The sequence below is a fragment of the Tiliqua scincoides genome, chromosome 16 (genome assembly GCF_035046505.1).
Source record: "Tiliqua scincoides isolate rTilSci1 chromosome 16, rTilSci1.hap2, whole genome shotgun sequence".
In the NCBI taxonomy this organism is placed as follows: Eukaryota; Metazoa; Chordata; class Lepidosauria; order Squamata; family Scincidae; genus Tiliqua; species Tiliqua scincoides.
Genome location: NC_089836.1, coordinates 4404958 through 4429957, shown reverse-complemented (window position 1 = coordinate 4429957; position 25000 = coordinate 4404958). Strand labels below are relative to the sequence as shown.

Sequence of the window (25000 nt, the reverse complement as noted above, 5' to 3'; positions counted from 1 at the left end):
TCTTTGGCTCCATTTTTAAAATCCAGAGATCAGGAGGTGGCAGCTGGTGAGCTGCCCCATAAGTGTGGACGGGATGTGGGCCACCACCTCAGGTGCCAAGAGTGTACCACCCACTGAGATCTTCTAGCAGGTTGCCACCTGAAGTTCAAAGATGGGGCAGCGTTCCCTTGTTGTAGCCGGCTGTTTTCAAAATCCGCTGCCATGTGTATATAGACAGCTTTCCTGTGTCTCCTCCGCAGCCTCTGCTCCTGCCGTGACTTTTAGTACTAATTATTGCACGCCACATGCTCCCAAGAAGCCTAATTTGTGCCCAAGCATTTCTAATGATGTTCTGTGTGTGATCTAATGCTACACGCCCCGAGAGGCTGTTCGTATCTGAAGAGACGTCTTTTCTGTAGCTTGGGAGTGGGGGATGCTGGAGATGTCATAGATCACAGGGTTGCTGCTGGGGTCTCTGTCGTTCACAGGGTTACATCCCAAGGAGTGCAAAGCCCTGGGGTTGATCCAAAGTATCTCAGGAAAACGCCCTGGGAAGCTACTGCCAGCCAAAGTAGGCTGGACCAAAATGCTTGACTCAGTATCAAGCAGCTTCCAATGGAGGCCATTTGCCTCCATTCAGGGCCTATGAGAAGGCGGTGCAGGGTAAATTGTACCCTGGCCAAGGGTCAAAAAGAGAGCCCAGGAGCCAAAGGAGGGGGCCCAAACATTTCCAGGGATATTACATTCTCCAGTCTCACCAGGGCCCATGAGAGAGGGTTGCAGGGGGTACATTGTACCTCAGGTCAAAAAGGGACCCAAAGGAGGTAGAAAATTTCCAGGCTTTCAGAAAATGTTTGTATATAGTCAGTTCTCTTTATACGCGGGTTTGTTATCTGTGAATTCGCTGATCTGCGAGGGGCAGAATCGTACCCACCTCTTGTTATCTGTGGCTCTGTTCTCGTTTGGGATCATTGTTAGGGTGGGACCTAACCCTGATCTCAGAGACCCTCAAGGCTAGCAGACAGACCTTGCACCCCCTTGAAACGCCACCTCTTAGACGGCCACCTCTACCGCACCTCTACCCCCACTAGTTTTTTGGCAGTACCTTTTGTTAGAACACAGATATTTCAATGTGGTTTGTTTCATTGCATTCTGCATGAAATTACGCATTGATTGATATATAACATGATGGTCTGATTCCTCCAAACTCTGATTTTAGTGATTTTGAAAACTTGTAGAGTGTCTCTCTCTCACACACACACACACCCGTGTCAACTTGCGAACACCTTATTGCAGCAGTTCTCAAACTTTTAGCACTGGGACCCACTTTTTAGAATGACAATCTGTCCAGGACCCATTGTAAGTGATGCCATGGCCAGAAGTGACTTCATCAAGCAGATTAAAATAAATACTTATAAATAATTAAATTAAAAGAAAAGGAATAATTAAATAAGGGGAGCCAGTCCTGTTTCACCAAGTGAATCTACTCTGAAGTAAGTCCTATTGTGGTCAATGGGGCTTACTCTCAGGAAAGTGTGGTAAGATTGCAGCCGCTGAGAAAGGAGTCAACCCATAATGCATCTCCCCACCCCAACATCTACATATCTCCTCCCTCTACCCCTCCAAACACACCTTGGCGTGGTGCTAGAACGTGCTAGAAACGTACGAATCTGCGTGCAGGAGACGATTGGCACGGCTGCTTTTTTCGAAACGCCGCTTCTTCTCAAATATTCATCGGATTTATTTATGCGCGCTTTCAAAATCATTACCTTTCCATGACGTTCTTTTTTTTTTTCTGAATGTTTAATAAACCCTCCTGCTAAATAATTTTCAAGAGCCAGGAAGCGCTTAGCAGAGGGAAAAAAAAAAGGGAAAAACAGGCTTCTGTTCAGCGCGGTTACATGATGGGCGTGCGGCTGTTTCTTTCGGGAACTGAACCTGCCACTTTCTCTAATGGGCTCATTTGCTTCCAACTAACTTTAAAAAAAAAAAGAAAGAAAGAAAGCATAATGAAGTATTAACGCTATTTTAAAATCAAAACCCAAGAAGGCCGAAAAGCAGCGACGATCTGCCGAGTTGGTACGAGCCTTCGGTGCTTTTGGTGAGGGGTACCGGGACGCCAGAACTTCTGGAAGGCCCAAGAAGGCGCCAAGGCGGGGTGGCACAAGGGGAATGGTAATTATAATTTGCAAATGCAAAACTGACACTTTTCGGGGCGTACGCCTGTATAAATCCTGACAGGTGTGATTCTCCTGCTTGGCGAAACGGTTCTCTTCCGAGACTAGAACGGGGCTGTTTCTGATGACGGCCCATCATCATTTTCCCCACAGCTCATTAAAACTTTTTTTTTTTTTCCCATGGAGGATGAAACTTCCCAGGAAGCCTCAGAACCTTTTCTGAGAGCCTTTAAGTACACACCGGTTGAAAGGTGTTTCAGGAGGAGAGCCTTGGGTCTGACAAACTGGATTCTTAGTTACGCCTCCCCGTTCACAGCGGGGCAAAATAATTGGTCATCAGTGACTACTAATTTGGTTGAGTAGCCAGAGGCTGTTTTTTTTTCTTCCCGGAAAATCAATGACAGCATCGCAGCCTGTTCAGCTCGAGACAAGTTCCGCCCCCCCCCCACTTTTTTTTTCTTTCAGATGTTGATGATCCTTTCACTGGAGACAGCTATTTTGTTAAAATTAAAATCTATGCATGACGCCAACCTGCGAGCGCAGTGCCGGAGACAAAGTAGCATGACAGGGGCTGTGTGTCAGCTTCCTCTGAAAACTTTTTGCCTGTTAAAAATTAGCAAAATGACGTTTCCTCTCTTCCACCCCCACCCACCACGTAACCCCTTCACATGTAACCCCTTTGAGGCCATCTGCAGGTGTTGAAGACGGAGCAGATGTGTAACACCGTGACGTCATGTGACATAGTGACATCACTTCTGGGTTTCTCCCCGGAGGAGGGAGCGCTCGCTACGGTGGCTTCATACCCTTGTTCCTTCTGCTGTGGAGGAGATGGAGAAGGGTGTGAAACCACCAGCGCCTTCTCCATAACTAGGGTGGGGTCTGAGGGGCAGTTATACCCCCCCCCGTTGACATAGCTCCAAGGCAGGTGCCCCTCAGACTCTGCCCTAGTTGCGCCACTAAAAGAGATAAACAGGGTGTTAGGAAGAAGGCTGGTCTCATCCAAACCAGTGTTCTTCAACCTTGGGGTTGAGACCCCAATGGGGTCATGAAGCCTCAGAGTCACAGTAACTTATGGGAATGAAATAGGTTGAAGACCTCTGGACTAGAGAACCACCAGGGAAAGGGGGAGGCATCTGGTGTACCCCTTCAGGTACTAGGAGATGGTGTCCCAGTTCTGCTCAGGTTCTTGGCAATTGCACTGAAGTAGCTTTCAAAAGCGTCAGGTTTCAGAGTAACTTTTTCGGCTGGCACCATATGGTTGGCGACCTTCAGTCTCGAAAGACTATGGTGTAAGCCTACAGCACCCGGTATTCCCAGGCGGTCTCCCATCCAAGTACTAACCAGGCCTGACCCTGCTTAGCTTCTGAGATCAGACAAGATCAGACATGTGCAGCCCTGTCTGGAAACAAAATCCTCTGAGAACATAAGAACGTTAGAAGAGTCCTGCTGGATCAGGCCAAAGGCCCATCTAGTCCAGCTTCCTGAATCTCACCGTGGCCCACCAGGTGCGTATGTGCAGTCATGCACATGAGAGCTGCCTAACATGGGGGGGGGGGGATTCTGATACACACTGGCAGAATTTGGGGAGGTCCGATCAATCACCATTTTGGGCTGCAGGTTGGCTTCGTCTCTCTCTGTTGCTCCGCAGAAGCAACCAGAATGATGTTCACACACACGGACGCGGGCCTTGCATACACATGCCAGGTCCAGCCTGGCATCTCCCCCAGCCTCCTGTCTCTTCTGCTAGCCTTTAATTGTTCCCCTATGGGTAACAGGCCTGTCTGGTCTAACAAGGACAGCGGAGAAAAAGAGAAGAGGCAAGGTAATTGAAGCACTTAGCTACCCTCCAAAGCCCTGGCTCCTTGCACCTAATTAGGAAAGAGGGCCACTGGGCATTCTGTTATCTTTCTTAATTGTTTGAAGCCTGGTGAGCATAAAAAACGAATGGCGGGGGAGGCAACGTCAAGCCAAGCGAGATGGTCAAGTCCAGCCAGCCTCAACTCCAGAGTTGTCTAAACAGCAATTCGTAAGCATTTTGCAGGAGGAGGTGGATTCAATTAAAGATGCATGAAGTGTGTGTGTGTGTGGGGGGGGGGGTCCTTTGGTGTTGGTCAAAGCATGGAGAGAGGGAGTGTCAGGAGCATAAAGGAGCCCTCCTTTATGAGGGCCTTCAGATGCTTGGAAAATAGGCAACCCCATGTCGCTTTAAAGATCGCCTTCTAAACAGACCCCAGCAATCAAGCCAGAGAGAGGCCCCCAGGATCATTTTGAAAATGATCTCCATTTGTCCTCATTTTCCCTTCTCGAGGATCGAAGGCGGTAATAAGCCCCGTAACACCAGGGTGGCCAAAATTTGGGGATCGTTCTTTCCGGATTTGCCGTGCTGGCAAAAATGAATACTCAGCTAAATGAATAGTGAGGTGTTTTGGGGTGATTTCTTTTTAAAGCTCACGACATTAAATGTTCGGGGTCAAAAACCCTGCCAAAAAGGGACTGTGGATGACCCCGACGTTTCCCTAATTGCTAACACCCTCCTCGTTATTGGGAAGAGGAAAGCAGTCCTATCAATTACTTCGCCATAGGTAGCCAATAAGGAAAATGTTCTCTCTCTCTCTCTCTCTCTCTGTGTGTGTGTGTGTGTGTATGTGTGTGTGTACTTTTCTCTCTCCTAAGTGCTGGAAGACCCATTATTTGGCTCGGAGGGCTTGTCCACGCAGAAGCCATCAGAAGAATAAATTCTGTTGTAAACAGAATGCTTAAAAAGATTTATCAGATGCTCATAGGCCGTGCTTACGAGCCTGTGTGGTTATGAGCGCCTGGGAGGGGGAGGGGCCGACAACAGAGGCTGCCACCACTTCCTGTCGCCCATCCTGGGCCCAAAAGCCCTATACATCTCGAATCTGATTGAGCTGATCCAAGTAGATCCATAGGAGCTGCCGGGGCGCGACATGGGACAAAGGAGCAAATGTTCCCTTATCTCAAGGAGACCTCTGGCTGCCACCCTGGCCCCGTGGGATACGGTGGCAGTCGTTTTGATGCAGCTGTGCCACGTGACATTAGGACTGGGCTGTTAGTCCAGAGATTTGGGCTAAGTGGTCACCAGGGCTCAGATGACACTCCGCTCTACATCACCGTGTCATCTGATCCCAGGAAGTCAGTGGAGGTTCGGAACTGTTGTTCAGAGGCGCTGATGGGCTGGATGTGGACGAAGAGGGTGAAACGTAATCCAGACACGATGGAAGAACCATGATTAGTGGTGGAGCTGATTCAGGAATGGGTACTCAGCCTGTTCTTGATAGGAGGGGGCTGCGTTTCCTCTGAAAAAGCCAGTGTGCGGCTTGGGGCCACTCCTGGTCTTAACCCTGCTCCTTGAGGACAGGTGTCCGCTGTGACCGGGAGCAGCCCTGCCCAGCTTCGGCTGGTGAGCCAGCAGCAAGCCCTCCACAAGAAAGCAGATTGGGTCACAGTCATCCTTGCCTTGGCCACACCTTGACTACTGCAACACCTGCTCTGCGTGGATGTCCTTGAAGAGTATTCGGAATCTGAAATGGGTTCTGGAGGCGATTACCAATGGCTGTTACACAGAAAAGCCCACCAGTCTCATCTTGCCAGAACTATGCTGGCTTTCCATCCATTTCCAGGTTCAAGGTGCCGGTCATTAGCTTTAAAGTCATGCTTTGAGCCCTTGATTTCTTAAGAGTCTTGTGATGTGTGCCTCTAGGGACACCCTCTTCCCAAGGGAAGGGGTCGTTTGACGTCATGAGAAGCAGGGTAACGCTTGCCCAGTCTCTCTCCCATATCTGTGGGAGGAAATGCGGGACATAACTGGGCAACTTCTGCAAGTGGTGTTCCTCTTATATACAGCTAGGGGGAGAGTAACTGTCCCTTTTCACCCCAGCATGGTGTCTTTCCTAGGGGCTGGTGTTTCTGCTGCATCTTTTTAGATTTTGAGCCCTTTGGGGAGCTGTTTAGTTCTCTGATTTTGTCCGCAAACCACTTTGTGAACTGTTTTTGTTGAAAAGCGGTCTAGAAAAACTGTTGCGGCGGTTGGTGTTGTTGTTTTCAACATAGGAATGCAGACGCACGCACACAATTACGCATGCAACACTTCTGCTTAAAAGGCTGTTTTACCTTTAAAGCAAATACCGGAGCCGGTTGGCAAAGGAAGGAGGCCTGGTTTGACTACCCGCACAGTGGTGTTACCCGTTACCGAGTCAGAGGGCAACCTCACAGTTGCAACTCCCGGTTTGCACAAGGCAGCCCTTGTAAAGATCGGAGGCTAGAGCGCAAATCCGAGCAATCTGATTGGAGGATGCCCCATGGGGGCGGCCGGGGACCCCACCACATCCTCGTTAGCGCTGACCTTGGCATGAGCGCCGGCTGCTGATGAATGGGCTGCGGACCCTGACAAGGCCCTTGGGAGCGGCCATATTATCTATTATTGTCCCATCAGCGCCTTTCCTGACCCCTCCCAGCTCCGAACACCACAGGCATCGGGTAGGGAATAAATCTCTGTCTGATATTAAGGGAAAGAGAAGGAAAAAGAGGAGATGAAAAATGTCCTTTTTATGACTCTGGCAACAAAAGCCGGCCAGGTTGGCTTGCAGGGAAATAAGTTCCCTGGGAAGGGAGCTGGGAAAAGCAGGCAAAGATGAGCAAGGGAAGGAGAAATCAGAGCAGCAGCTTCTGGATGCGAACTGGCAGGTGTGACCTTCGGAGGTAAACAGCCCACAAAATAAGCAGCCAGGTCTTCATTATTGGCACATGGCGGTGTAGGGCCACAGCAGCCCAACAGCAGCCCATTGCTGCAAAGATCCAGTGGGGGAAGAGATGGGGAAAGAAGTGAAGTGACCATACCGAAAAGTGCCTTCTCTTTCCGTTGCCAGCTGATTGTCCTGGTCCAAAAAGACCCACTACACTGGTCCTTGGGGAGCAGTTATGATTGGCTGGGTGGAACCGGGGGAGGAGGAGTGTCTGTGGGGGTCTTACAAGAGCCAGGGTGGTGTAGTGGTTCAGGAGTGGACTTCGACATGGAAGGTTCAGTTTCAAGTCCCTGCTTAGCCGCAAAACTTCCTGGGTGACCCTGGGATGGTCACTATTTCTCAGCCTCTCCTGCTTCACAGGGTTGTTGTTAGGGCAGAAGGAGGGAATACATACCTGCTCGTTGGAGGGAGGGCAGAATAACAGTGTGGAAAATACATAAATACAAATATGATACATACATGGGGACTTCCTCCTTCTCTTTTCCGTCCAGAGCCAATCGACCAAGCCTCTGCTCATCCATTAACCATGTAAGCTGGGGTTAGGGGTGGGAAGGAGTACATGGAGTGTATCAGGGGAGAAGGAAAAGAGGATGTAATGAGAGATGAGCCTGGATATGGAAGTACACAAGGGCCTGTGTACACAAGGGCCCAACGCATGGCTTGCCCCACACTTGCTGCCACCCCGATAATGCCGAGTCCTGGCAAGATGGGATGGTGGGCTTCCCCTGCGTAGCCCCCATTGGCAATCAAGCTGCAACATCCAGAACCGATTTCAGTTTTCAAATAGTCTTCAAGGGCAGCCCCAGGCAGGGCACGTGTTGCAGTAGTCTAACAAGATGTGACCAAGGCAAGGATGTGTGTGTTGGCAACCTTCAGTCTCGAAAGACTATGGTATCGTGCTCTGAATGGTGGTTCTGGAACAGCGTCTAGTGTGGCTGAAAAGGCCGATTCAGGAGTGACAATCCCTTCCACACTGGGAGCAAGTGCAGTCTGTCCCTGGTCTGTCTCCCTGGCTGTGGGCCTTCCTTCTTTGCCTCTTTGTCTCAGCCTGTTGGCCAAGTGTCTCTTCAAACTGGGAAAGGCCATGCTGCACAGCCTGCCTCCAAGCGGGCCGCTCAGAGGCCAAGGTTTCCCACCTGTTGAGGTCCACTCCTAAGGCCTTCAGATCCCTCTTGCAGATGTCTTTGTATCGCAGCTGTGGTCTACCTGTAGGGTGCTTTCCTTGCACAAGTTCTCTGTGACCTATTCTGCTTTCTGGTGGAGGGGTTGCAGACCATAAAACATGAACTAGCCACTTGGAATGTCCTGTTTCAATGGCTCAAACGCTCCATCTACCCAGACTCCACCTCGTATCTGGTTAGATGTCTTTTGGCTCCACCAGTGGCAACTCTTACACTTGCCAGTCTAGATGAATGGGTTAAATCCCACCTCCCTCCCCCCCCCCACTTTTTTCTTTTAAACCTAAAGTGGCCTTAATGAGCCCGTAATTTGATTTGGTCTATATCATGCTTTTAAAGTGCGGAGATAAATACAGCCGGCCTGCATAAAAGGTGACAATTAAAGAAGATTCGAGATGGGGCATAATAACTTGAAATTAATAGCCAGCCTCCTCTCCGCGCGGTTTCTGTGGCTGATTTTGCTCGGAAGGCCCTGGGTGGCTGCTTTATTTTTAAAGGCAGACTTTTGAACCATCCCCGGATCTCTCCCGGGCAGCCATTTAACCTCCGTTTATGACGAAATAAAGGAAAATTGATGCTGATTTCGGCCTTGCTTTGGGGGATCATTTTGGTCGCGTAAAAAGCCCTTTTGCTTTGCAATTTGCGGAGCAAATACCCGTGACGGCTGATTCTGATCAAGATGAAGCTTTATAGCCGGGGCATTTGCCGCTAACAGCAACCTAATGCTGCATTTTCATTTGGCTGCAATTAATGTTAATGCCTGCGACGAAAATTGTCATTAAATACCATTTTAAAATCCATTCAATTTGCATACGTGCAGCCCATTTGCTATCACGTAAAGCGCGAGCCACTATTCATCATGTCTCCTCAGCCTTCCTGCCATTTCCTTCTCTGCGCATTTTTTTTTTTAAAAAAAGAAAAATCTTTATTAGCAATTTGCTTTTAACAAACGGAATCTGTGATGTTACGTCTGGCTTGGCGCACCGCAAATTGCAAATAAAGCATCCCCCCCCCCAAAGAACAGGTTGGCTGGCTGAGGTCTTGGTGCCTTTTGGAATCTCCAGCGCCAGCGCATCTGTGAGACTGAGCATCATCTACTTGTGCCAACCTCTGCCACGCCTTCAGGTGGCAGGAGCCTCTGTCCACCTCCACTCTTCTTTCTCTTCCAACCCCGTAGATCTGGAGTGGAATTTGGGAATGGAGTGGAAGTGTGAAGGAGAGGAGAGTGGTAGGCTAGAGTTCTGGGGACATTCTAGCCCAGGGGTGTCACTCATTTCACATACAGGCGTGCGTCACTTAACCTTCCACTTAACGACGGACCGCATATACAACGGTGGTCAAAGCGCAACAAAGAGGCTGTTAAGGAGACAGGACTCCCACAGTCTGCAGCAGGGTGTCTGTTTACACAACAGACATCCAGCCCACGGGCCTTATGTTTGACACCCTGTTTGACCGTACCAATCTAGTTCACATTTCTTCTTCCACTCCCTCCCCCTCTCCTTAAATCCAGTGAGGAGGAAGTGGAAAGGGTGACTGGTGTGGCACCAAGTAAGGGGATTTGGCAAGCTGTGGGGGGGGGGGGGCCAAGAGATCATGGGCTGGCATTCAGGAGAACGCCAGATTCCATTCCCAGTAGACGGAACAACACTTAGTGAAACCGAAGGTACGTCATGATCAGGAGACAATTGGAGAACACCTCTCCCCCTCCCAAACCCTTCTGTAGAAGTGGGGGATACAGTTTCTCCACCCTATTGGGCATCACAAAGACAGTCAACTTTCTTCCTCTCACCGTGCTGGTCTCCCATAGGTCATGTTTGGCGGTACTTTGGGGGCGGTCTTCTTGAAACGACGCTCGTCATCATCACTGAGGCGGATGTCCTTCAGCTTGCGATAGAGGTGCTGCTCGTGCGCCGTGACATAGCCTTCCTTGACCGCCTTGCAGTTTATGGTCTTGTAATCGCGGCCCACCTCCTTGGCTGAAGGAGCCCGGGGCTTTACGCTATTCCAGTGGCAAATGGCTGAGGGGGCAGAGAGGAGGTTGACAGAAGTCAAAAGTGGTGAAGCCATTCCTGCACAAAGACTTCCTAAGCAGGGGAAGGATTGCAACTGTTCCTGGACTGTATCACTTCAACCTGAGGGTGTGGGGGTTAGGTGGGAACCGTTGCTTTTTGCTAATTAGAAATCTGTACTTTAGAACGGAGCACCATTTCTCAAACTGTGGGTGGGGACCCTTGTATCGCAAGAGATGTCCTCTTGCGATACAAGGACATCTGCAAGAGGGATCTGAAGGCCTTAGGGGTGGACCTCAACAGGTGGGAAACCCTGGCCTCTGAGCGGCCCGCTTGGAGGCAGGCTGTGCAGCATGGCCTTTCCCAGTTTGAAGAGACACTTGGCCAACAGACTGAGGCAAAGAGGCAAAGAAGGAAGGCCCATAGCCAGGGAGACAGACCAGGGACAGACTGCACTTGCTCCCGGTGTGGAAGGGATTGTCACTCCCGAATTGGCCTTTTCAGTCACACTAGACGCTGTTCCAGAACCACCATTCAGAGCGTGATACCAAAGTCTTTCGAGACTGAAGGTTGCCAACAACATGGGTGGGGACCCACTAGGTGGGTTGCGAGCCAATTTCAGGTGGGTCCCCATTCATTTCAATGTGCATTTTATATATATATATATATAATGATGGTGAACGGGGCTTAACACCCGGGTAAGTGTGGATAGGATGGCAGCCTCTGGGATATTTGGAGAATGTTTTTAAAATTCTGCTTCGGAGGGTGATGAGGGTTCTTTATTTTAAATCCTTTTTTTAAAAAAAAACTTATTATAAACTTTTAAGAAGCCTTTTGGGATGGCTTCCTACATTATTTACATCATACCTTCAGGTACGCCTCCATCATGTCCATGCAAATATAAGCCATAATTGAAGTCATAGCCTGGGAGGGTGTAACAATTTCTGCGAGGCTTCCCAAGTTCTGGCTAAAAGGAATGAAAAAGAGCACAGGTAAAACACGTCAAGCCTTTGGTTTCATCTAATTTTTCAACACTGTCGTTGCAGCCCAGAAATTGCCACCTGCTTTTCATCGACTGGAATCGCTGAAGCCAAACTCATTTAACATAACATAAGATAACATTTAACATAATAACATAACATCTCCACCCCCACCCCCAGCCGTCACTTTGTTTTGCCGTCTTCTGTATCTTTCCCAGCTCTCCAATATCCTTTCTGAGATGCTTTGACCGGAACTGTACACAATGTTCCAGCACCATTGATTTTATATAAGGGCAGACAAGAGGGCTTTTTCCGAGTGCGCAGGCTCGAGCTCTGCTGTATTGGAATTGCAGAAGATCTGGCGAGGAGGTAGATGTGGTGTCAGCAGTGGCCCCTTTAAGGGTAAGGCCTGGGCATCCAGCAGAGTGTGCTGCACAGCTGCAGCCACCTGAAGGCAATAGGGCCCTCAGGGATATAAGCAGAACCTGAAGCAGGAAGGGTTGGCGGGTTGTAGAAGGAGTGCAGGTTGGAGGTAGAAGACTGACTTGGCTTATTGAATTTGGAATCTGACCTCGGACTGTGACTTGGCGTATTGACTTTGGACTTCGACTTGGACGCCCTGACTGATTTGACTGACTTACCTGGAACCTGACTGTAACTCGGCTTTTTGGCTCTGGACTCTGATTTGGCAACTCTCATTGATTGGACTGGTTTACTTGGAATCTGTGGACTGGAACTGGACTCTGACTTTTGCTTGCTGCACTGGTGAGTTTCACAAGGGAAACTAATCAGCCTTAAGCAGGCACAAGGCCCAGTGGATTGGGATTTGGCAGAACATCTGCCCAGCAAGCTGAGCCTCCTCCTGCATTTGCCATGTTATGTTGCTGGTCTCACTGCCAGGAGGAGGGGGTCTAAGGGTCTGGTGAATACCACCAGACACCATCTCAAGTAGTGCCAGTGGCATCAGTACCGCCAGTTGAGAAATAGGGTCCAATCCTAACCAATTTTCCAGGGCCAAAGGGAGGGCCAATAATTTTCCAGTGCAGAGGTGCCAATGGGGCATGTACTACATCCTTTGGTGGGGAGGCAGTCACTGAGGCCTCCTCAAGGTATGAGAACATTTGGTCCCTTACCTGGGGGTTACACTGAAGCTGCACCAGTGCTGGAAATTTGGATAGGATTGGGCCCTATATCCAAATATCCAAGGCATCAATAGAGGTGTTTGTTTCCAGTGAATAAAATTGGATTACAGCCTAAGGGTGCCTAAGGGCGCAATTCTAACCAACTTTCCAGCACTGACTGGTTAGGATTGCGCCCTAAGTCTTACTGAATACAATGGGCTTCCTTCTGTGTCAAATAAGTAACACTGGTGTCAAACACCTCTCGGCACTGAGAACGCCAGGCTGAATATTTTGTTTCTCTTAGTTATGTGAGGTCAATAATGTTTCAGCCTGAAATTTTTGTGGAAGCTTGGCCACAACCCATTGTTTGTTTGGCAAATCTTTGGTGCACCTTCAGCCGTCCTGCCTTTCTCTGATGTTCAGAGAAGTTCATGCACTTTGCAAACACCAAAGGATGACCATGATGGAGGCCTGCTCTGGGTGGCCTACAAAAGGTTTAGAGGAGAAAAGCTAGCACACAATCACTGCTGGGTTTTTATTTAGTTTTAAAATTAACTCCCTTTCTCCCCCGTGTGTACTCTGGCTTTGTGGTGTCTCTGGGATTAATTGACTTCTGTTCACGCCTTTGTGTCCTGATGAGGGTCTCCATGGTGAAGTCAGTCAGAGATTAGGCTGTTGTGAAGTCCCCCTATTGGCCTTTCTAAATGGGGGGGGGGAGTGCCAGCAAGGACTAGAGAAGCACTAAATGTGGGTGCAATGTGGGTGTGGGAAACTGATAAATCCTGCCAGGGGAAGGGCTGCTTTCTTCCCTCACCCCAATTAATTGGAGGGGGTTAATTAATCTCTTGTATGGGGATGGATAGAGTGGACAGAGGGATCTTCTTTTCCCTCTCAGACAACACCAGAACCAGGGGACATCAGCTAAAACTGAGTGGCGGGAGAGTTAGAATAGACAAAAAAAAAATATTTCTTCAACCAGTGTGTCATTAGTCTGTGGAACACCTTGCCACCGGATGTGGTGATGGCACAACAGCCCTGAAAAGTAGGCCAGACTGTGAGATTGCACCTGACCCAAGGCCACCCAGTGAACCTTATGCCTGGGGGAAGAGGCATATTTGAACCAATTCCTTGTCCAAACTGCCTTCCTTTCTGCCCTCCTTCCCACACTCAACCCCAGTGCTTCATCTTCGTTTTATCGCCTGCCTCGGCTCCTGTACAGATTCCCACCCCCCACCTCTGACAGCTGTCCCACTAGCAGATGACTTCATTAAACCTCATTAAGATGTCATCTTGCTGTCTTATTGCCCACCTCTCTGCTCTAATTAAGGCCATCTTCCAGGCGGTCCCAATAATTTTCCCTGGGTACCTTCTGCAAGCTTCCCTCCCTTTACGACTTTGGAGGGGAAAAACCAAGCCTCTTAATATAGTTTATGCAACCCCATTTGGAGGCATCTGCCCTCCCCCGTCAGACTTCCTGGAACAAGGTGGAGAAAAGCATGGGTAGAGTCACTGGGATTAAATGGTCACAGGCTGGGGTGATGGCATCTGGCCTGGATGCCTTTAAAAGGGGATTGGACAAATTTCTGGAGGAAAAATCCATCACAGGTTTCAAGCTGTGATGGGTATGTGCAACCTCCTGGTTTTAGAAGTGGGCTACTTCTGAATGCCAGATGCAAGGGAGGGCACCAGGGTGCAGGTCTCTTGTGGTCTTGTGTGCTCCCTGGAGCATCTGGTGGTGGCCACTGTGAGATACAGGAAGCTGGACTAGATGGGCTTATGGCCTGATTCAGCAGGTTTCTTCTTATGTTCTTATAACTGGTTTGGAAGTGCCCTCACTGCAATCAATGAAAGTGAACATTTTCTTCTCCGGTGTTTGAGCTTAAGGGGGGGGGGGCTGGTTGAAGCAAGTGAGGTACCTACTGGCTAGCGCCTGGCAGGTCACCAAGATGTGCTACATACCCCAGTCCTCAGAGCAGTTTTGAAAGTGTTTTGTATTAGTATCATTTTTTTTTTAAACTGGAAGACAAATGAGGATGACAGAAACATAAATGCATGGCAAATGGGTCCTAGGAAAAAAATTCTAATAGCCTTGAAGCTTGAAACATGGCAGGCAGGGAGAGACTGGCAGCAGATCCAGCCATTGACACCATCGCCTGCTAATCTGTCATGCACACTGGAATGTCAAGAGCAGACCAAATGAAGAAGTCAATCAGGCTCGTCTTTAAATATTGCATCTGTCTTCAAGCGTAGATGGGTCTGTAGCTATCGAAGCCCATCACCCTGCACTTTCCGGCTATCTCCCTTTTCCTTCCCTTCTGTTCTGCATTGGGTGGCTTTCTTCATTACACCCCCTTGCACAGTAAAACTCCTCATCAAGCCCCCATTACTATTATTTCTGATTTACGAGAGCTTGCCGTGGAGCTCAAGAGCAGCAGCCCGGCCTGGAGTCTTGCTCTCTCTCCCCCCCCTCCTCCTCCCCGCCACGACAGCTTGAAATCAAGCCTCTCATTTGCATTTACATGATCTCGCTGCGTGGCTTATGAGATGGAGAGATTTATTTGCTACTTAGCTTGATGTTTGATTACACTTGGAGAAGGCGGAGAGCTGCGAAGCATGGGGGGGTTTGCATAAGACGTGTGCCGCCCAGCGGCCCTGGGGGGACTGTAACTCTGCACATCAGGTTTAGGTGGATGAAAAAGGAAGGATTTTTTTGTTGGGTTTTTTTTTTTGGAGGGGGAAGGCTGCAGAGGACAATTGTTTGATCAGATAACGCAGGATTAAAGAGGGAATGCACTTAGGGAAAGGGTGAGACTTGACAGTGGCGTACCCAGGGGCTGTGGCCTGGGGCAGCAATGTTGTGGCATCACATGATGTCACATGACGTCACTCTGGCTGGAACTCATGGGCAGCCACAGGTTCTGGCTGGAATTCATGGGCAACCACAATTGTTTCCAGACTCAGGAAGCAACTGGAACCTGTACACACTCACAGCGGCAGCTGGTGCCCCCCTCCCATTCAAAGGGGACCCTGCTTTGCCATACCCTAGACATGCACTGGGTCTTGGCTGTCTCTACTCACCCTGTAGCCAGAACCTATACAGTGCTACACGGTCTCATATCATGGGATGTGTCCTGGGAAGAACCCTCATCTCACGTCTAAATAAGTGCTGGCATAAGTGCTTGTACCAGAATCCTGCAACAGCTTCTGGTTGGTTGGCGTGACTCAGCTGGAAGCCAGCTTTCTACAAAGTTCACCATCTTCCCCACTGCCTACCCCTCGCCTGGCGCTAGAGACTGTTCTGACACCATATTATAAAGCATCTAGTCCAGTGATTCTCAAACGTTTTAGCAACAGGACCTACTTTTTTTTAGAATGACAGTCTGTTGGGACCCACTGGAAGTGATGTCATGGCCAGAAGTGACATCATCAATTTAAACTTCAAACCTAAGCCGCGATCAGCCAAAGGTCCCATGACACAGCACGTGTTATTTTGCATAGCTCGGAATTCAAACGGTCCAGCTCGGAAGTCAAAGCAGAAGGCAGTCTTGGGTCCTTCTCCAACCACACAGCCCTCTCCCATCTCCCCCTCCGCCCAATTCAGGACCAAGCACCATAGCTCTTTCCCAGCAGAAGCCTGACGTACCTGGATTTTCAGCTCTGTACTTTCAATGAGCTAGGTGCTATGCAACCCACCTGAAATGGGCTTGCAACTCTCCTTAGTGGGTCCTGACCCACAGTCTGAGAAAAACTGTTCTAGAAGCTAGAGAAAAACATATTGGATGGGGAGATTGCTTAGATATGCTTTTGTTGGGGAAAGTGTGCATGTAACTTAAAGGCCATCATATTACCCCCAAATCTGCTGCAGGAATGAAGTAAAATTGCTTAACACGCTTGCTCTGGGGTAGTCTTATTGACATTTATGGGACTCCTTGGAAGATCGGGGTGGGCGAAGATCTTAAGGATGGCCTCAAACTCAATTGCAAAGGGCTTACCAAACAGAACAGTCTGTTATAGCTAAAAGCGTCCCGATCATCCTCCTTTTATCCAACTCTCAAAAAATGAGAGACTCGCCTAGGAGCTGGATGAAATTTTCCCTCTTGTCTCTAGAAAATCAGGCACGCTGAGCTGGGCTCTTGATGCTGAAGTGAACACTTGGAGAATGGGCTAGGCCAGGCTGTAATTACCAAAGAGAGGGAAGGGAGGGCGGTAGGGGGACACAGAAAGAAAAAGAACAGCGGGTTTTTCTAATGAATGACAAGCGACTGGGTGGAAATCTAATTTGGTCTAATTAAGCAGCCTTTGTGAGGATTTGTCTTCAGATGAGAAGAAGGAGCCAAAGAGATCTATATGCAAATGAATCCGTTAGCATTTTGGTTTTAAAGGGGCAGCCAAGAGGAGGAGGGGGAAACACTTAAGCACAGACCCTTCTGTGAAGAGGGAGAGGGAGAGAGATGGTTGGAGAGCTGTGAACTTTTCATTTCAGTAAGAAGAGCCCCACCGGATCAGGCCAAAGGCCCACCTAGTCCAACTTCCTGCATCTCACAGTGGCACCACCAGATGCCTCCAGGAGCACACAAGACCACAAGAGGCCTGCATCCTGGCGCCACTCCCTTGTACCTGGCATTCAGAAATAGCCTACTTCTAGAACCAGGAGGTTGCACATAACCTGTGATGGACATTTCCTTGATCTGTCTAATCCCCATTTGAAGGTGTCTAGGACTTCAGGCGCCATCCCCACATCCTGTGGCAAGGAGTTCCACAGTTTAATGACATGCTGGGTCCAGAAAGATTTCCCTTTAATCTCTTCTTTTAAATTAACATTTAATTTCACGTCACGGTTCTTGCGAGAATATGATTTTGCTTGGCATGGAACGCTGTAGTTTGACAAGAAATGGGCCCAGACGGTTGTTCGTGGGTTAGAATGAAATGCGGGGCCATTTCTGACGGTCTTGGGCCTTTTGTTTTGTGCTTTGCTGAGCATCGCCTTTCCGGGTGCCACTTTGGCAAGCATTCCTGCCACCGGGCACTCCAGCACAGAGGAGTGGCTGGCTGGCTGGTGGCGCTGTTGTACTTGCAGCAAGGGAGAAACTTGTCCGGTTTCTCCCTTGCTTGTCCCAATCTCCAGTCTTCAGCCTCCTTCCCCAAACTGGGCCAGGCTGCTGCGAAGCCACACCTTGGCACTAGTATACAGCCTCTGGCTGCCTCCGAGGCTAGGCAGAGGAGTGTTACCTTGGGCAGTAGGGACGTATCACTGGTTGAAAAGGACTGGAATAGAGACCCTTAGCAAAGCTGAGCATTGCAAAGAAGCTGCGTGTTTTTAAGAACACGTTCCTTGATGATGAGGACGAGGATGATGAGGATGATTTATTAAATGCTATCATGTCCCTGCCTTGAGGGCCTTGAAATCAAGGCAGACACTAGGAAAACAACAGAGAAGGGAAATGGAGACATTTTGCATGGAAATAAGCATTGAGGGATATATAACATGATGGTATTATTCGAAAATAATTATTTAAAGATTTAAAATTTTTTGGTTGTGGTGTAACCACCACCCCCATGCACGTCACCTGGTGTGGCCCCCGCACCCCACTAGTGATGTCACTGGAACCTGGGTAAATGGGGAAGAATATGCAATGATTTCAGAAATACATATTTAGACTTATTTGGGGTAAGGTAAGGGAACAAGGGGGTAACGTCAAAGGCTTTAGAGAACAGGTAGGAATTGAGGAGGTGCCTGAAGGAAAAGTGGGGAGATGTTCCAGGTCCAAGGGGCAGCAAGGGAGAAAGGATAGGGTTGCTTAAGGGTCAGGAGATTTTTGGATGCAAGAGTGTGGTGGGACCTGTGAATCATGGAGGATTCGAAAGGAAGGCCAAGGAGACTGTACTGGACCCAGGAATGAACAGACAGCTAGTGCAGGAATCGAAAGAGGGGCATGATGTCATCAGAGCAGCACAAGACGTAAATTATTTTACCGACAGGATACTGGTTGCAAGAGGGGGGGGGTCCTGAGGTGAGCCGACAGGTGGAGGCCGGCATGGGGTCTGCTGTCAGAAAACAACAACAAAAAATGCAGTTTATTTCTCTGGTCCTGCTGCAAGCTACCTGTAGCAGAGTGATAAAAACCACCCAAGGAGGGACTGAGTCTACCAGACTGTACCCCCACAATTCCCACAAGAAATCTCACGTAATCCTATTTAAGAAGCTTTAAATAATGTTGAGCTTTCATATTGACTTATTAAAATGCAGCTTAAAATTTCGCCTCACTTGCAATCCTTTTACAAGAGCCAGGGATATAAAGAACCAAAGGAAATATGATTAGGGAAGATCGGTCGGAAAGGGAGAGAGATGGGCAGGTAACAAGGTGCGCTATTTTGAAGCGTGGGTCCTCCTGGATAAAGCGGTGGGGTGGGAAATTGCCTGTACCCCAAATGTACTGTGCCTCTGTGAAGGGCTGGCTTCAGATGTTTGCATCAGGTGTCCTGTGTCTACATGATGCCCGTCCCTCAGTTTCTGTGGTAGGGACCTTCACGTTGCCAAGATCTGGGACCCACCTCCAGTCTCAGCCTGTGACATGGGACCCATCTTCCACAAGCCAGCAACTGTTACCCTGCACATGCCCGATCTTGTCTGATCTCGGAAGCTAAGCAGGGTCAGGCCTGGTTAGTAATTGGATGGGAGGCCGCCTGGGAATACCGGGTGCTGTAGGCTTATACCATAGTCTTTCGAGACTGAAGGTTGCCAACCAGCAGGCGAAAGGAGTGGGCAACTGAGCCGCCATCTTGGAGAAAAGGAACAGAGAGGGGCATGTAAATCTCATGCCACTTCAGTTTTGATAGGCGGAGAGCGACAAATGGAGTGTGGCCACAGGGGAGAGCAGGCCGATGGGTGGGAGACTGAGGGGGCCTACTGAAGATTGTGGGGCTTGGTTGAACTAGCCCTTCAAAGCCGCTGAAGGAGAAGCAGTGGACGTAGCTGGGTCGGGTGAGGAATTTGGGGTGCCCATGTGCCAGGAGGCCTGGAGTTTCCGGTGCAACCTCCTGAACCCATTTACCCTTAACCCTCTGCCATCATTATTGGCTACCCCATGAACCCCACCACATGTGGTTTCGCCGGCACCATGAGACCAGGTCTCATTCCAGCGACAGAGCCAGCCATGCGTTCAGGAGGGAGCTCTTTGTTACGGGGACGTCGCCCCAGAGTTACCCCAGAGTTTAACCCTAGATGGCCCCAGAGGTCAATTTTGTCACTGACTAAATTACCCCTGGATTAGTGCAGCAGTTTTCTGTGCTGGGATGTTAGGAGGCTTCTATATTTTTTCCCCAGCTGCTCTTTTAATTGACTCCCCTAAAACTTAAACCAACCGCAGCAGGTTTTTCAACCACTTAAAATTTAGCCCAAAGGTTTCCTACTGACGTCCCTCGTCAAAGTCTCCTCGGCCGTTTCATCTCCCAGCCCCACTGGCTGGCATAACAGAGGTCTTGTAGTGTCAAATCCATGGATTTTTTTTTTTTTTTAAAGGGAGCATTAAAAAAAAAAACCTCGCAAATTTCATGACAGCTGTGACCAAAGTCCAGCCCTCAGGCAGGAGCAAAAAGTTATTAGTTAGCATTACTTCCCAGAGAACATGCTTGACATATTAGTATATCACGTCAACGGCGGAGGTTGTAATGAGGAGGGCATGTGGTATGGGATTTGGGCACACAGAGTACCCATTGCTGTGTTGGGGATAAATTTTAAGTTTTGAACTAGATTTTGGAGGGGTGCTTGGCTCTATTACGTACATACAGATCACAGGCCAAATATAACTCCCCCCACCTGACAAATTTATTGTAAGGACAGCTTCAAGAAGTTACTCTGCACATGCCCAATCTCGTCTGATGTCAGAAGCTAAGCAGGGTCAGGCCTGGTTAGTACTTGGATGGGAGACTGCCTGGGAATACTGGGTGCTGTAGGCTTATACCATAGTCTTTTGAGACTGAAGGTTGCCAACCATCTCCCTATACTGAACACTATCTCCCGATCTTGTCTGATCTTGGAAGCTAAGCAGGGTCAGGCCTGGTTAGTACTTGGATGGGAGACCGCCTGGGAATACCGGGTGCTGTAGGCTTATACCATAGTCTTTCCATGCCCGATCTTGTCTGATCTTGGAAGCTAAGCAGGGTCAGGCCTGGTTAGTACTTGGATGGGAGACCGCCTGGGAATACCGGCTGCTGTAGGCTTATACCATAATCTTTCAAGATTGAAGGTTGCTAACCAAGAAGTGCAAAAGTGCTATATAAATCCCGAGTACAGTATGCCCTTCTTATCCGTGGGCGCAGCATCCTCGGATTCCAATATCCACAGATGCCAAGCCCATGGGCTAGAGGGCTTCAGAGGACCTCCCATCCAGAAGGCACTTCTGGTTTGTACCAGAGACTTCCAGTCACGTTCAGAAGCATTTCGAGGTTCAGGGAGGCCTTTGGATTGGCAAGGTCCTCCGAGGTCCAGCTGCAATTCAGTATCCGCAAGACGTCCTAGAATAGATCCCCCATGGATCTTGAGGGCCCGCTATATTATTTAATGATAATGATGATGATCATCATCATTATAGATGATTATAATTATAGATCACAGATAAGATTAGAGTCAAAGTATGCTTCGATTAAGAAACCGTTGATTTGGTCTGTGTCATCGTCCCCTTTTTGACAATAGCATGGAAGGGGGACTGTGAACTGGCAGGGGGTAGGAAGCCTTTAGCACTCAGCTCCTACCGGGGTTGTTATCCTGATCGAGGCTGTCCCACACTGTTTGCTGTTTTTGCTACCCTGAGTCATGTGCAGCAGATGTAGCCCAATGTGCCGTCAAGGGGTAGCATGGGAGGACCCAGAAGTAAATTGAGCACTGGCATGGTTCACAGCTCATGCTCATAACCCACTACTACTTTGGTTGGTTGGTTGGCAACCTTCAGTCTCAAAAGACTATGGTATAAGCCTACAGCACCCAGTATTCCCAGGCGGTCTCCCATCTAAGTACTAACCAGGCCTGACCCTGCTTAGCTTCCGAGATCATGGTAGAAGCCTACAGCACCCGGTATTCCCAGGCGGTCTCCCATCCAAGTGCTAACCAGGCCTGACCCTGCTTAGCTTCCAAGATCATGGTATAAGCCTACAGCACCCGGTATTCCCAGACGGTCTCCCATCCAAGTGCTAACCAGGCCTGACCCTGCTTAGCTTCCAAGATCATGGTATAAGCCTACAGCACCCGGTATTCCCAGACGGTCTCCCATCCAAGTGCTAACCAGGCCTGACCCTGCTTAGCTTCCGAGATCATGGTAGAAGCCTACAGCACCCGGTATTCCCAGGCGGTCTCCCATCCAAGTGCTAACCAGGCCTGACCCTGCTTAGCTTCCAAGATCATGGTATAAGCCTACAGCACCCGGTATTCCCAGACGGTCTCCCATCCAAGTGCTAACCAGGCCTGACCCTGCTTAGCTTCCGAGATCATGGTAGAAGCCTACAGCACCCGGTATTCCCAGGCGGTCTCCCATCCAAGTGCTAACCAGGCCTGACCCTGCTTAGCTTCCAAGATCATGGTATAAGCCTACAGCACCCGGTATTCCCAGACGGTCTCCCATCCAAGTGCTAACCAGGCCTGACCCTGCTTAGCTTCCAAGATCATGGTATAAGCCTACAGCACCCGGTATTCCCAGGCGGTCTCCCATCCAAGTACTAACCAGGCCTGACCCTGCTTTGCTTCTGAGATCAGACGAGATTGGGCATGTGCAGGGTAACAGTTGCTGCACTACTACTTTACAGCAGCTCTTTAAGGAGGCCGTGCGTAAGTAAATTTTGCGTAATTTATCCCAGGTGCAGAATCCAGGTTTCCTTGGTGCAGAATGTCGGGTTGCGGACCGGGCCTCTTCCTTCCTGGTGCGCCCACAACCCCACGCTTGCCATGCGGGTGCTCAGTTGAGCCTCATTCCCTGGCTGATCCCCTCATCTCCCCCCCCCCCACCCCCTTAGTGAACCCTGTTCAGCTGGCATGGTATTTTCCTTCATTACAGCCGGGCGCCTCCGACTGTAAACCTCTCTAATTTCCGACATCACAGCTATTTATTTAAATGCTAACTCGCATTATGAAGTGATAATCCAACGGCGCAAGAGATAATTTATGAAGCATTTAAATTAAGAGAAGCAGTTAATTGGGAGCATGTGTCTCATAAGCCTCGCTAACACCAGAAAACTGCAAATAAGGGAGGAAACGGAGGACGGGTTTGTTTGTTTAGTTATTTTTTTCACCCCCAGAAAGAAAATAAATCCTTTGATGTATTTATTTTGCAAAGGCACTCAGGACAACAAAATTTAGATCGTCACGCATGACACATTTATGTGCGCACTGCCTCTTTTGCCCGCGAGATTGCTTTGCAGCTCTTTTGCCAAGGCGGTGTAGTGCGGCTAGAGCGGCATGATGGAGGGGCAGCTACCGTGGACCCCAAAATATCAGGCCATAGAAAGCTGCTTTGTGTTGAGTCCGATCTGTCTTCCATTCAGATCAGTATTGCCAGCCCAGTCTAGCAGCAACAACCCATGGTTTCAGACCAGGTCTTTTCCCACCCTACCTGAGTGGCACTGAACCCATGCCCTTCTCCATACACAGCAGGAGGCCTACCAGTGGCAGGGGGTGTGTGGACTTGCATAGGGTGACACCCTCAGGGAGGGAGCACTGGTGGCCAAAATTTTGGAAACCTTTTGGAAAAATGTGTATTTATGAATCATACCATCATGTTACATATCAATGGAAAGGGGATTTCATCCTGAATGTGATGAAACAAACCGTGTTGCATTATCTGTTTTCTATCAGGCCAGCTAACCAAGAAAGGAAAACACAACTGCCTGATGGGACAAAAAGTGGATTTTCTGAGCTCACAACTGACCAATGAGACTGATGTTTCCGAGAGCCAATGAGGAGTTACGATGGCACGGCAGGGACGATGTTCGTATGAGTCAACTCCCATTTCCATTCGTCAGAGCTTATACTAGAACTCCTATTCAGTGGGGGTGAGTACCAGTTTTTTTTCACATTGAGGGGGGGTTTGTTTTTATTTTTTTTACAAAAGTGCAGAAAGTGGTGTTATGTGTTTTTATTTCGTTATCACCCCCAAAAAAAAAAAAAATCACACCTCTACCCTTAACCTCAACCCATTTTGTCTGGGGTGGGAAGAGGAGGATTGCGCTCCCTTCCCCATTGGCCTGGAATTCTTCTTCCCTGTTGGCACTGCCTGTGCTACCTCATGGGGCTGGGCTGGCTCCCTGAGCTAGGGGAAAGAAAAGAAAAAAAGACCCTCGTCCGAGCGAAGCCATCAATCCAAAACTTCAATCATGTCTTTATGTCCGTTCAGCAAACAGAAGTGGGGGATTTATTCAACACAGGCCAGCAAAGAGGAAACGGCAGGGGGTTATTGCAGGAGCTATTGGTTTAGCTAAGCCGCAACGGCTCCCTTGGGTCTCTCTGGGGAGCAGCTGATGCATGTTCAGGCCATCCACAATAACAAGACAATTACAAGGAACAGGAAGATGGACAGATGGGCGGTGGAGGTAGGGAGTGCGCGCCTGCGCACGCACAGGAGAAAACAGCCCTTGCGTCCTGTTAAAGGCTGGTAAGTTCCAAGCACGGTGGTGGCCGCAGGAAGGCACTTGAGCCATTCAGTGCTTACCTTCAGGATCTTTTATTAGCAGCCAAGGCTCCAAGGACACTGCCGGAGTTTTCAGAGAGCCCTCTTTCCCCGCCAGTTCTCCATTAGAGAACTGGGCATGATAAGAGGAGCACTGCGCATTGTGGACGGAAACGAAAACACGCCGGTAGCAATCCGGGCTCTCCTCTTTTCCCGTAACCAGTCCCCAGCTAATAATAGCACAGCAGTCCACTCCTTACGCAACCTGCTGGTTTGTTCTGCGGTGGCAGGTGGGATTTAGCTCCACCGCCAGAGGGGCTGCGTGACACTGTTGTATCTGGCCTGACGTCAGCGGCGTATTGCTCTGCCCCCCGCGCCTGAGACTTGACGTGCCCCATTCCTTCTCCTGTACGGGCTCCCCTGGAAGGGGCCACGAGGCAGCACTTACTGCAGTGGGAGCCTCCATGAGAGAAGGAACAGGGAGAAGCACCTCCCCTGTGGAGAGGCTGAGAGCTGCCTGGGATGCCACTGACAGGGAGGTGCCACCCGGCTCACCACCAGATAAGTCTATGCTTGGCACCCCTCCAGTGATGCCCATGGCACCTGCCCTGTCATGCCACACCAAAGATACATCCCTGCCTGGCATCACTGCGTGTAGAATTGGCTGGAGCAGCTCTGCCCATGTTCAAAGTCACTATTTAAAAATATTATAGCATCCCCCAAGAGCTTCCCTTGGTGGAGGTGGCATCCAGCACTCAGTGCCACATCAGCCATCATATATATATATATATATATGAAGCAATACAGTATATACACTGGCCTCCAGAGGTAAACTGGAAGTGCTCTTCTAGGGTCTCCAGAGGTCATTCTGAGGCCCGTAGAGGCCACACACGCTCTGGTCGCCTTCAGGTGAGGCCAAATGTTGTACTCTCTGACCCCAAGAGCCAGCCCACGAGCAAAGAGCTGGTAAATCTTGGCTCGGGTGAGGGCCTGCCGCCTCACCGCGCTGTTGCAATGCCAGCCTCGGCGCCTGCTGCGTGGCAGCTAACATTTGGAGGAGGTCTCCGAAGCATGGAGAGAAGCGGCCTCCGGGATTGGAAATGTCACCGCAAACGCTGTGGTTTAATGACGCAGATGTGTTT

General features: G+C 49.5%; 1 protein-coding gene and 1 pseudogene across 1 annotated transcript in view; one reads left to right on the top strand and one right to left on the bottom strand.

Annotated features, from left to right (window-relative positions):
* Nucleotides 1-25000, bottom strand: part of CFAP77 (cilia and flagella associated protein 77) — a 58786-nt gene that overhangs the window by 13391 nt on the left and 20395 nt on the right. The window contains exons 2-3 of the mRNA XM_066610871.1: nt 10974-11073; nt 9887-10115 (exon numbers count right to left, since the gene is read on the bottom strand). Of these exons, the coding sequence (XP_066466968.1) occupies nt 9887-10115; nt 10974-11073 (329 nt within the window). The remainder of the gene's footprint in view (nt 1-9886; nt 10116-10973; nt 11074-25000) is intronic.
* On the top strand, nt 18800-18916 carry LOC136635711 (5S ribosomal RNA; annotated as a pseudogene).